This window comes from Emys orbicularis, chromosome 20 (genome assembly GCF_028017835.1).
Source record: "Emys orbicularis isolate rEmyOrb1 chromosome 20, rEmyOrb1.hap1, whole genome shotgun sequence".
Taxonomy (NCBI): domain Eukaryota; kingdom Metazoa; phylum Chordata; order Testudines; family Emydidae; genus Emys; species Emys orbicularis.
Window position 1 is genome coordinate 9933615 of NC_088702.1, and position 12031 is coordinate 9945645.

The 12031-nt window shown below is 55.0% G+C and overlaps 1 protein-coding gene across 1 annotated transcript in view; it reads left to right on the forward strand.

The window, feature by feature from the left end:
• CASQ1 (calsequestrin 1) overlaps positions 1-12031 on the forward strand; it is a 31130-nt gene that overhangs the window by 16717 nt on the left and 2382 nt on the right. The window contains exons 5-9 of the mRNA XM_065420191.1: positions 1305-1378; positions 1866-1996; positions 5669-5714; positions 9035-9089; positions 9751-9851. Of these exons, the coding sequence (XP_065276263.1) occupies positions 1305-1378; positions 1866-1996; positions 5669-5714; positions 9035-9089; positions 9751-9851 (407 nt within the window). The remainder of the gene's footprint in view (positions 1-1304; positions 1379-1865; positions 1997-5668; positions 5715-9034; positions 9090-9750; positions 9852-12031) is intronic.

Sequence of the window (12031 nt, forward strand, 5' to 3'; positions counted from 1 at the left end):
CCGGCCATTGTTGCAGATGCTCTGACGCGGTTGGAGTGCTCTGAGCTGTGGCACGGAGGCTGTAATGACGACGAGCGCTCGGGGTCTCATTAGAATGTCCCATCTGTTCCGGCAGGGGGCCCACCCTGACTGAGAGGGGGAGAACGCCTCCCTCTGCCATTGCCACCACTTCCCATCCAGTCCTGGCTGCTTCTCTGGGCATCTCCCAGACACAAGGGGCCCAGCACCAGGCCGTGAGCAGAGTCCGGTCCCCCCCGTGCTGGTGCTGCTTCAGAGGGGCTCTGGCAGGGTGAGCAGAACGCACACGTGTAGCCGGCTAATAAGGTCAGGGGAGGCTAAACCCAGCCACACCATTGTCCAGACGGCAGAGCAGCGGGCCACCCAGCTTCCCTAACTGGGGCAACCCAGCAGCTGGGGTGTGAGCCCAGCAGGGGGATCCCGGAGTGCCCAAAGTGGGACAGATTTCCCCCGTCAGTGCCTTGGAGGGCTGGAGGGAATGGCTGAGCAGAGATCTGTCCCGGGCAGCCAGGGAGACCCTGCAAATTAGGCATCAGGCATGGGGAGCAGGCGCTAGAAATACTCAGAAATCTACCAGTCACCACTCTGGGCAGGAGAGGGGTCTAGCCAGAGTCTGGCCTCCTGCGTTCTCTGTGCAGAGTATGAATTGGTGGCTGGGGTCAGGGCGGGGAGGCAAGGCTGGTGAGTTCTGTCCCCGTCTCTGGGAAGAAAGTGTGGTCATAAAAGTGGAACCCGGTGCTCTTGGGCTTCTTCCCCTCTGTGTGACCTTAGACAAGTCCCTGCCCAGCTCTGTGCCTCGGTTTCCCTCATGGGTGAGGTCTCAATGGAGGATGTGGGAGCCAGGAGTACTGCGTAATTCAGAAGAAGTTTTACGGATGAATTCATGGGTTGATCTTTGAGACGTGTAGGTGGGAGACGCAGCAGAAGTAGGTGTTGTTATGTTTAATAATCAGTAATTAATGAATTGGCTAATCAATCAACACATGCGAAGCATGCCAGTCCTGAGAGGAGAGGAGGCATAGAGAGAGGAAGGGATGTTATGACTGGAGTGCCCCCCACGTTAGGAGTGAGCAGGCCTTTGTCCCCTCTAGTGGCTGACATCTGGCAGGAGATAAGAGTCTACTACAGCTGCTTGTTAAGAGTTGCTGGAGGCTCACGCTGTTAGTACAGAAGGTCCTGAGTTCAGGCCTGGGTGATGACCCTAGTTTGGGGCGGTTGCTGGTCCAGCCCTGGCCGTGGGTGTTCACAGCCCTATAACCATGACCCCATGGCTCTGGCTCTTTCAGATTTCAAGGCCTTTGTGGATGCCGCTGAGGAGTTCCACCCATACATCCCTTTCTTTGCAACCTTTGACGGCAAGGTAGGCGCAAGGGGGAGCGTCCAGCTAGTGATGGGGCAGGGCCAAGGGATGTCAAATGGGGAAGGGGAAGCCTGTGTAACCCTCAGGAAGCAAAAGACCCTCATTTGGAGGGAGGGGATCCTTCCTTCTCCCTCTGCCTATCTCCAAGCTCTATGGACAGCTGCTGCCAAAGCGAATGGGCCTGGAATAACCCTGTTGGTTACTGGGGTGAGGCAGGGCAGAATCAGGCATGATTCCCCTGCTGCCAAGCACAAACTGCTCCGGCTGCGATGGGGGGAAGGGGGATTAGAGCCAACAGACCCATCCCACGCCAGCTCCTTGGCAGATCAGCCTCAGGGTCAGGCCCCATCTCTCCCGCCCCTTCCGCAGCAGCAAGGGAAGGAGCCTGTGGGGCTGAGGCGATTGCTGGGGGGGTGTTCTGTGGGTCATGGTAACCGAGCCATGGACACCCCTTGCTCACTGGCCACCTGCCCTCGCCCCATCGCAGGTGGCCAAGAAGCTGACCCTGAAGCTGAACGAGATCGATTACTACGAGCCATTCATGGACAAGCCCGTCACCATCCCTGACAAGCCCAACAGCGAGGAGGAGATCGTGCAGTTCATCGAGGAGCACAAGAGGTAGGGGGCTGCCAGCCGCGGGATGGGTCGGAGCCCCAGTAAGGCAGGAGGGTGGTCTAGTGCTTCAGACGCTGGGCTGGGACTCCGGACGCCTGGCTTCCAGTCCGACTCCCTGTGAGATCTTGGGAGAGCCACTCAGGCCTACGTTTTCCGGCATGACTGGTGATTTGGGGAATCTCCACTGCTGCTAGACACCCGCCCCTTGGAAACCAGACCCCAATACAGTGTCCAAATGCCTGAAGTCACCAGGCTTTAGAAAATTGCCATCTTAAGCACTACGTGCCTCAGTTTCCCCACCTGTCACCTGGGGAAACTTTTCCTGAAGGGCAAAGAGGCCCGAAGCTCCCCTACACCGGGGCTCCTGTAGGCAGCCAGGGCTGGGGAAAGTGGGCAGAGTTGGCTGAAGGGGCGCACAGCTAGGGAGACATAATCATTAAACTTCCCAGCTGGGAAGCTAAGGAAACCACGTCCGCGCTCGTGGTGGGGGCAGCACGTCTCCAGGGGCGAATGCCACCCTGGCAGGGGTGGGTCTGGCTGTGAGGAGTTTGCTGCTGGGTGTGGCAGGGACGAGCCGGTTCCATAGACAGAGAATACAGGTTGTACCCCTCAGCCCCTTGGGCCGCAGTGCTGGTCTGGAACAGGCTGGCTGCTGGGATCCCTCCGAGAAGGGTCTCGGGGGGGGGGGGGGGGGGGTTCTGGCCTGGAACCAGGAAGCAAAGCAATCAGCAAAAAAAATAACTTAAAGCACGGGCCCACTTCTGCCAACTGGGCTGGGTGGGTGGGGCTTACTGGCGACGGGGGGAGGGGGGAGGGTATAGGGCAACACCTGGCGATGGGGGTAGGTGGGCCAGGTGGGAGCTTGTGATGGGGGACAGCTCTCAGGGGGGTGAGGTTCCTCGGACAGAGAGAGAAGTGATTGGGTGTGGAAGGGCACAGTCGGTCGTGCCATGGAGCCAGTCAGTCACTAGGGGGAGTTACAGTCAGGCACAGTAAGGAGCTGCAGTGGCTCATGACAGGGAGCTACAGTTCATTTTGACCTACAGCTACAGTCGGTCACCTTGGGGAGCTGCATTCAGTTGTAACAGGGAGCTACAGTCGGTCATGAGGGTCACCATGAGAAGCTACAGCCAGTTAGGATTTCGAGCTGCAGTTGAACTTGATGAGGAGGGAGCTACCACTGGCTACCATGGGGCATTGGGCAGCTGCCCCGAGGAGTCAGTTGCCATGGGGAGTTAGTTGCCATGGAGAATTAGTTGCCGTGGGGAGTTAGGGTTGATGGTGAGAGGGAGCGATCCCAATGGGGAGATACCACGGCTGGCTTGCCATGGGGGGCAGAGCTGCCCGGCACAGCCTGGCACAGACGCTGGTTTCCCCATTGGATGCCTGTGGCTAGGGATGGAATAAAACGTTTGCCCAGCCTGACAACAGCTCCGTTTCTATGGCTGCGGCAGAGCAAGGAAATTCTCCTGCTGCCATAGAAACATGGCACTGGGTTGGCGCAGAGTCTGTCTCCCAGGAGGGGGCTCAGCTCCTGGTTACTTCTGGGGGCTCCATGGAGCGAGAGCCCCCTCCTCCCCCTAAAGGACCCTCCTCCCGCAAAGGCAGTGATGTGATCCACACCCAGCCACTAGCCCGTCATGACCAGATCCACTCCTGCTGGGGGATTTGCCCCGAGACACCTCCTGCCCCTGCCCTCCACTAGGGGGAGCTGCTGTGATTTTCAGGGGGTGGGGCCATTGGAGCTTAATTATTGTCTTCCCCAGGTGCCTAAGCCACGCCCCCTCCTCAGACAGCTCCGCCCATTTTTTCCCAGCCCAGGCTGCCCCTGGGGTCCTGGTGGGAGAGGGGGTTTCAGCTGCTTTGTCCTTCTGTGGCCTCCCCCATGACAGACTTTCCTGGAGCCAGTCCTATTGTCCTCCTCCATGTCCCCTCTAAAGCCGTCTCTGCTGAGATTCAACTCCAAGGCTCTGACCACTTGTCACTAAATATCCTGTGGCACTTACGCAAGGAGTGGGGATGTTACTCTAGGGTCCTGGCCTAATTCTCACTTGGATCATTACAGCCCTGCTGCACACGGTCAGTTAGAGACAGGATTCCCCTTCATTTCCTGCTCTAAACTGCTGTGCTGTGTGGCTGTGACACAGCAGCTGTGTCCCACCCCAGAGACGGCTGCATTTTCAGTAGTGGGTGAGTGATGCCTCTGCAGCATAGCTGTGTGGCTGTTAAATGACTACACTGCCTCACCCCAGAGGTGGCTGCATTTCAGCAGCAGCCAAATCATAACCTTGGCAAGCAGGGCGCAGAAAGCACAGTGGATGGGGGCAGCTTGCCTGGCTTCTGCCCATGCTGTCTGAGTATAAAGGGACTCCAGCACCCTACAGAAGAGAGAGGAGTTGCTGTGGAGATTCATCCAGCTTGTTTCTCACTTATGCTGTCAAGCCCCCCCCCCCACACACACACACACAATAGGCCTCTCCAGAGGGCATGGAGCAGACACAAGGGTCCTGTTCCCAGGGTAACGGGTGGAGCAGGGCGTGCTGCACTGTGGCTATTCCCTGCTTCTTGGGGAGTAGAGTGTAGATTAGAGCAGCCCTGAGGCTTCTCTAACTGACACTGGAGCTGAAAGCCAGTTGTCGTCCCGTCCCCCCCCCCACCCCGGGCACTGGGAGCTAAGGGGTTAACAGCCCAGCCACCCCCCCCCACCCCCCCAGCAGATTGCATTTCTGGACAAGGATGTTCCTGACACATTGTCCTGGCTGCCTGTTCACGCTAATCCCCTCGGATCAAACTGCCGCTCCCCTCCCTCCCCCACCCAGCGACCTCAATACAGAGCAGCCGGGAGACGGGACAGGCAAGGGGACGGGAGCAATTCAGGGGTGACGTTCCCCCGGCACAGAGGCCCAGGAGCACAGGGCATGGCTCTGCGAAGGGCGGTAGATCCCCAGGGCCAGATCTCTGCTTTTGTTCCATTTTACTGCCATGGTGCGTGAGGCCCTGCCCCTCCCTGACTCATGCTAAACGCTGGCAGATCAGGGACTTTGGTTGCCATGGCAGCTGCTCTTTATTCCATCAAATAGCTCGGCAGTTACTTCCCCGACTGGATTGTGTTTGATTTTGTGCTGCTTTGTTCCCTTTTGTATCTCTCCATCCGCCTTTGTCTCTCTCACTGTCTCTCCCCTACTTGTTGCAAAAATTTGGCTCAGGGTTTCAAACACCCAAAGCTTAGCACCACACAGACTGTGTTCTCCCACCGCAGGGTACAAGAACTGAACCTTAGGAGTCCTGTTCTCTAACCACTAGACCACACTTCCACCTAGAGCTGGCAATACAACCTAGGAGTCCTGCCTCCAGCTCCCTTTCACTAACCACTACCCCACATTTCTACCTGTGGTGGGGTATAGAACCCAGTAGTCTTGACTTGCATGCCCCCTGCTCTAACCATTATACAACTCTCCCTTTCAATGCTAGGAGCAGAATCCAGGCACCATGGCATTCAGTCCCCTGCTCTGCCCAAGAGTAATTAAACTCTGAGGACCACTCTTGCACCATGGAGGAGCATGGACTTAGCAGATGCCACCTGATTGCCCGGGGCATGCCTGATGGGGGCTGGGTTTCTGCAGGGCTCCATCCCTCACACACTCCCTCAAAGCAGCCTCTGTTGTTATCTTGCAGGTCAACACTGAGGAAGCTGAAGCCAGACAGCATGTATGAGACCTGGGTGAGTCCAGAGAAGGCCTGGTGTCTCGTGAGCTTAATGCTGTGCATGGCCAGACAGGGGCCCAGCTCCTTGCCAACCAGCCATCTAACCCACCCAAGCATGGCGCTGAACCGTCACCATGAGCCCTCTAACGTCCCGCCAGCCCGCCCCCCAGAATGACACACTGGGGTGCCTGAAACCGTACTGCACCGAACCCTGGAAAACGTCCCTGGGGCGCAGTCCTGGATTGGCCCCCCAGGATGGACTAGGCAAGATTGAATAGTTCTTTCCCTAGCTCTGATTTCTTTCAACTCCTGAAGTTCGTGCTAGTTTCTCCCATGTTCCTTAACTCGGGCAAATCTCCCGTGGACGTCACCTGGCCCAATCCTTGCTGAACGCGTAACTCTTTGGGCCTGATTCTCCCATGCCCTATATCTTGTACCATCCTTTACATCTGTGCAAAGTGGGTAAGGAATGTTACCAGATCAGCACTTTACCCCCATTTTGCGCTGATGTATATGTCTGCAGAAAAGTCAGGGCAACGGAGAATCAGACCCGATGAGTGAAGGACTCAGCTGGGATTGGGTCTATTCTTTAGTCAGTTCCTTAAAAATGCACCACACACACATTTGTGACCAGATTCTTAGCTGACGTAGAGCAGGGTAGTTCCAGCGACATAAATGCAGCTACGCTGATTTACACCAGCTGAGGATCTGGCTCTTAAAACCTTTATGAAAAATATATGAAAAAAATCCCACGAAACTGGACACATTTATGCCCTTTCATTAAAGCATTCAGCTGACTCGTTAAATAGTCAGTGGATGTTAGATGCCTAAATACCTTAGGGTCTGGGCCTCAGTGTCCAGCTGTTTGGGCCCACAGTTATACGTTGGTTTGGGGAAGGGCGCGGGGTGGGATGTTAAAGATTTTAGAAAACGAATGTTAATAGAAATGATTTCGTGGATTTTTTCCTCGTTTCCATCAAAACACTTTTCTGTTTTGATTTAGACACTTTTCTGTTTCTTCAGCAGCTAAAAGGCATCAGCTTTGGGCTGGTGCAGGAAAAGCAGAAAGTGAAATTGACTAGACAATGAAATTGACTAGAAAGTGAAATTGACGAGCAAGTGAAAATGAGCAGAAACTGACAGCACAAATTAGATGTTTCACATGCTTTCTGTTTTAACAACCTGCTGTGGTGTCTTTAGCACCGGGAAGGGAATTTGTTTTCTAAACAATATAGGGGCCAAATTTTCAAACTATAATCAGGCATCAGAATCTAGACATAGGCAACTGAATAATTGGCTTAATTTTTCAGAAGTTCTGATCCTAACTTCAATGGCAGTTCTGCACGCTCAGAAAAATCAAAGCACCCAAGATTGAAAATGTGGGCTCTCATTTTTAGCCTAGCCATGTCCCATTATGTATTTGACATTTTTTTTAAATCACAAAGATGGGGGTGATTTTGTAAGATATTTTCCCCCTTTAATAGTCTATTGTCACCTCTGCCTTTCATATGTGTGCCTATTGCCAATATGTTTTATAGTACATATAACAAATAACATTTCCTGCATGTGCCAACATCCGGTAATAAACACTAACCCTAAAATATCACTGGTCCTGTTACTTTCTAAGCTGCATTATTCTTTGGTTTGTAGGTGTTCTCTCTGTGTGTCTATTGGAGGGAGAGGTTAATGCTATGGGGTATATGTATGTGTGTGTGGTGTATCCAATATGTGTGTCTGCGCACATGTAATTGTGCTTCTGCATGTGTGTATATGTGTGTGCACATACGCTGTGTGTGTGTCTGGTTTGTGCAGAATGTGTGTACCTGTGATTTGCATGTGTGTGGTGTGTTTGCATATCTGAGACGATGTCGATACATGTCTCTTTCTTTGGGTGGGACGTGTATTCCTGCAGTTATCTGCATGTATTGCGCATGTATGCATGCACAGAGATCTGTGTGTGTCTGTGTACACTTGCCAAGGTGTGTGCATGCGTGTGTACATATATCCTTTTATGCGTGTGTGCCCAACAAAGTAGAGCCACTTCCATAACGGCCTGTGTGTATATTTGTGTGTGTGTTTTGACACGTGTATTTCGAGTTCTGTGCATGTAAATCTTTCGGTGCACCTGGGTGCGTAGGTGTATTTTCACAGGAGGCTGTGAGCATACGGTGCGCACATGGTACTCGTGAATGTACATGAGTATGGTGGTGTGGGGGTAGGCGTGTGGATGTGGGCAGGGAGTGTCCTTGGGAGCTTTGATATGACTATGTATGGATGTGTCTGTACCGGAGTGTGAATGGGCTGTGTTCATTTGCATTCAGGTGTGTACTGGGCTGTGAAAGTCTGTGTTGGGGTGAATGAGATGTGTGAGCTTGCACTAGGGTTTGCATTGGGGCACTGATGAGTGTGCATGGGGTGTGTGAATGAGGTTGTGAGCCTGCACAAGGGTTTGCATTGGGGCACTGATGAGTGTGCATGGGGTGTGTGAATGGGGGTGTGAGCTTGCACTAGGGTTTGTATTGGGGCACTGAGTGTGCACGGGGTGTGTGAATGGGGGTGTGAGCTTGCACTAGGGTTTGCATTGGGGCACTGATGAGTGTGCACGGGGTGTGTGAATGGGGGTGTGAGCTTGCACTAGGGTTTGTACTAGGTTACTGATGAGTGTGCATGAGGTGTGTGAATGGGGGTGTGAGCTTGCACTAGGGTTTGCATTGGGGCACTGATGAGTGTGCAGGGGTGTGTGAATGGGGGTGTGAGCTTGCACTACGGTTTGCATTGGGGCACTGAGGAGTGTGCACAGGAGGTGTGAATGGGGGTGTGAGCTTGCACTAGGGTTTGCATTGAGGCACTGATGAGTGTGCATGGGGTGTGTGAATGGGGGTGTGAGCTTGCACTACGGTTTGCATTGGGGCACTGAGGAGTGTGCACAGGAGGTGTGAATGGGGGTGTGAGCTTGCACTAGGGTTTGCATTGAGGCACTGATGAGTGTGCATGGGGTGTGTGAATGGGGGTGTGAGCTTGCACTAGGGTTTGCATCAGGGCATTGATGAGTGTGCGTGGGGGTGTGAATGGGGGAGCTTGCACTAGGGTTTGCACTGGGGCACTGATGGGTGTGAATGGGGGTGTGAATGGCGTATGTGCACCTGCCTTCACGTGCGAGTGGGGCTGTGGTGAGTGTGCAGACCTGTCCATCTCCCAGCTGATCCTCTGACCCGAACATACTCTGCACCCCACTCCTCCCTATTTGCACGGGGGGGGAGAGGGGTCTGACACCCCCACATAACAGGAAGGTGGATGCACCTGGTGACCGGTGACTCTCTCTGCTCCACTCCCCAGGAAGATGACATGGACGGAATCCACATTGTGGCCTTTGCAGAGGAGGACGACCCTGGTAAGAGCTGCCGCTGATCACTGCGCAGAGACCCAGAGTGGCTGAGCAGAGCGCCAGGGGCACTGCATCACCCCAGGGGGACACGCTATGGGCCGGGGTGCAGCATCCTCCAATGAGGGGTGCTTGACGGCCCCAGGAGGGGCCCTCTATGCTCTGAAGGGCACAGCTCCATTATGGGGCCGGGTGGGATGCAGAAGTCTGGCTGCTGGGAAGGGCGCACGGCAGGGGGAGGGGGCAGCGGGAGCAGGTGGGGCTGAAGGTCGGGCAGGTGAAATAGACACATGAAGGTGGCACCAGGGCAAAGGAGCGGCAGCAGGTGGGGATCAGGCTGTGTCTGATTCATTGCAGGGCAGGCACGGCCCCCTCCCGCTCCTCCCCAACCTGCCTCTGAGCTGGGATGCTCAGCTCTTGGGGGAGGACGAGGCAGGAGCTGGAGCAGGGTGCGTGGGAGGGGGTGTTGGGGGTGTTACTGTGTAGGGAGAGGGGGTTCAGGCTGGGGCGCTTGGCATGCAGCGGGGGGTGGCAGGTTAGAGGGAGGTTGGGCGGGGAGGTGGCCTTTCTCCCCTGGAGCTCACCGTGTTCAGCTCAGCGGCCACTCCCTGGGGCAGTGGCCGCTTGCCCTTGTCCTGGTCTCTCACCCACCTGCTCTCTCCGGGCGCAGACGGTTACGAGTTCCTGGAGATCCTGAAGGATGTTGCCCAGGACAATACGGACAATCCCGACCTGAGCATCATCTGGATCGACCCGGAGGACTTTCCCCTGGTACGTGGCGTCCACGCGTTCCAGAGCCACTGTCCGGAGTCAGGGGCTCGCTGGTGGCCAGCGTGAGGGATCGCGTAGCTGCAGGCTGAGGGTGGAATCGGCGAGAGACCCTCCCCCACCTTTCCGAGGGCCTGTCTGCCCAGGAACGAAACACCCCGCCAGGGGACCCTGCCGTAAGGCAGCTGGATCTTGCCTACTCCGGCCTCCCCAGACCAGGTCGCAGCCATGGGCGGGGCCACAGGGCAGGAGGGTAAAGAGGAAGGGCCAGATCCAGCCCTGGTGTAATGGCACGGACTCCAGCGCCCTTACCCCAGGGATGAACTCGGCCTCAGAGCTATAACAAAATCACTGGTACTGTGAGGAGAAGGGCTGTGTAAGTTCTGCCTGCAACGGAGCACCGGCCTCAGGGCAGTTATCGAGTGGGAACTCCTCACGCACTGTTTTCACACGGAGTCACACACCCAGATCTACCTCACCAGCCAGGTGCGCTTACCTCTATGATAGCTGGTCCCTTGCACCAAGAATCACAGCAATAGTCAGGTGATGCCCAGTCCCAAAGGGCCAGTCACTTGCCCCAGGTCACTTGCACCTTAGATCTCACACCAAAGACAACGCTTGTAGCATTGTTGCCAATCCAATCATAAACAATATGAAGATATATATTAAACAGGAAAAGGAAACGAGAGATATTTACAGGGTTAATCCAGGTGAACAAAGATACACAAATGAGGTACAATCTTAATTGTCAAAGGTAATAGAAGCTTCTACCATAAGCAAGCTCTGTACGTCCTTCAGGGCTAAGCAGCTGGGGATCTCTTGCTTATGCCTAGAACACCTTGCCCCCCCAGAGTCTGAGCAGCACAGAGATCCAGTTCCTTCTTGTTAGGGGCTTTTATCCCTTAGCTGAAAACTCTGGGAGGAATCCACTTGCATGACTCGTCTTCACGGGGGGAGACAACCAACGTCTTTTGTCCTCTTTAACATCCCACAATCGGGTGTCGATGGACCTTTCCTGTTGGGCAGAATGTGACACCTTCTGCAGCAGATCAGCACGTCACACTAGTTCATGTCTCTCTCCTGTCTGGTGATTTACACAGTCACAGAGGCTCACAATACCACCGCTCAGATATTACCTTATAATGTAGGATACAGATGTTATAAGGGAGATTAATGCTGGCAGCATCTCACCAGCATTCAATAACGTCTAAACACTAAACACATTCTTCTAATCCCATTTTAACAATACTAACACACAGGTGAGCCAGACTGATTCAAGCTGGGTATTTGGCAGGGGGGACGTTGTCATGAGCTGGCACCTTGTTTGCCAGCGTCACAATAGATAGATAAACAGACAGACTTCCTGCCTCTAAGCATCGTTAATGCACAGTTCTGGCTGGCTGGCAGGGCCTCGCGCCTTTCCAGAATACTGACTGCACGGCACCTCTTCTGTGACAGCCAGGAAATACTGCGTTAAGGTACATGCCAGCCCCGCCAGCCAGAGCTGAGTGATGCCCCTCCCTACCCCTGGCAGACGCAGTCGTGTTCTCTCATCCCGGGTGCTTTGGGGCTCGGTGGGGACACAGAGTAGGAGAAATGGTCAGACCTTGTCCTCACTAAGGTAAAAGTCCCATTCAGGGCAGACTTGGTGAACTGCAGCTGGCTGTGCCTGGGTGCTGCCCAGCCAACACAGTCAGAGCTGCCAGACATTACCGCCCCCTGATCCTTGTCCCAAGGATCCCTCGGGGAAAATCCCCTGCACTTCCCTGTGCCCGGTAGGGACCTGTCACCTCTGCCCCAGAGCTCCACAGCAGGAACACCCCATTGTGCTGCTGTACTCCCACAGAGCTCAGCCCAGAAACGAGGGGTCCCACTGGGTGCAGATGCCCCTTTCCACATATCACAGCCTGAGCTGTGGCAACCTTCCCCCATCAAACCAGCTGTCCCTGGCCCAGCCAATCCTAGTGTCCGTCCCCCAGTCAGTCCTGCTGTCCCTGGCCCAGCCGCTCCAGGTGTCCCTCCCCCAGCCAGTCCTGCTGTCCCTGGCCCAGCCGCTCCAGGTGTCCCTCCCCCAGCCAGTCCAGCCATCCCAGGCCACTATCTGGGGCACCAGGCACTGGCCACTGTCGGAAGACAGCATACTACGTTAGATGGACCTTTGGTCTGACCCAGTGTGGCCGTTC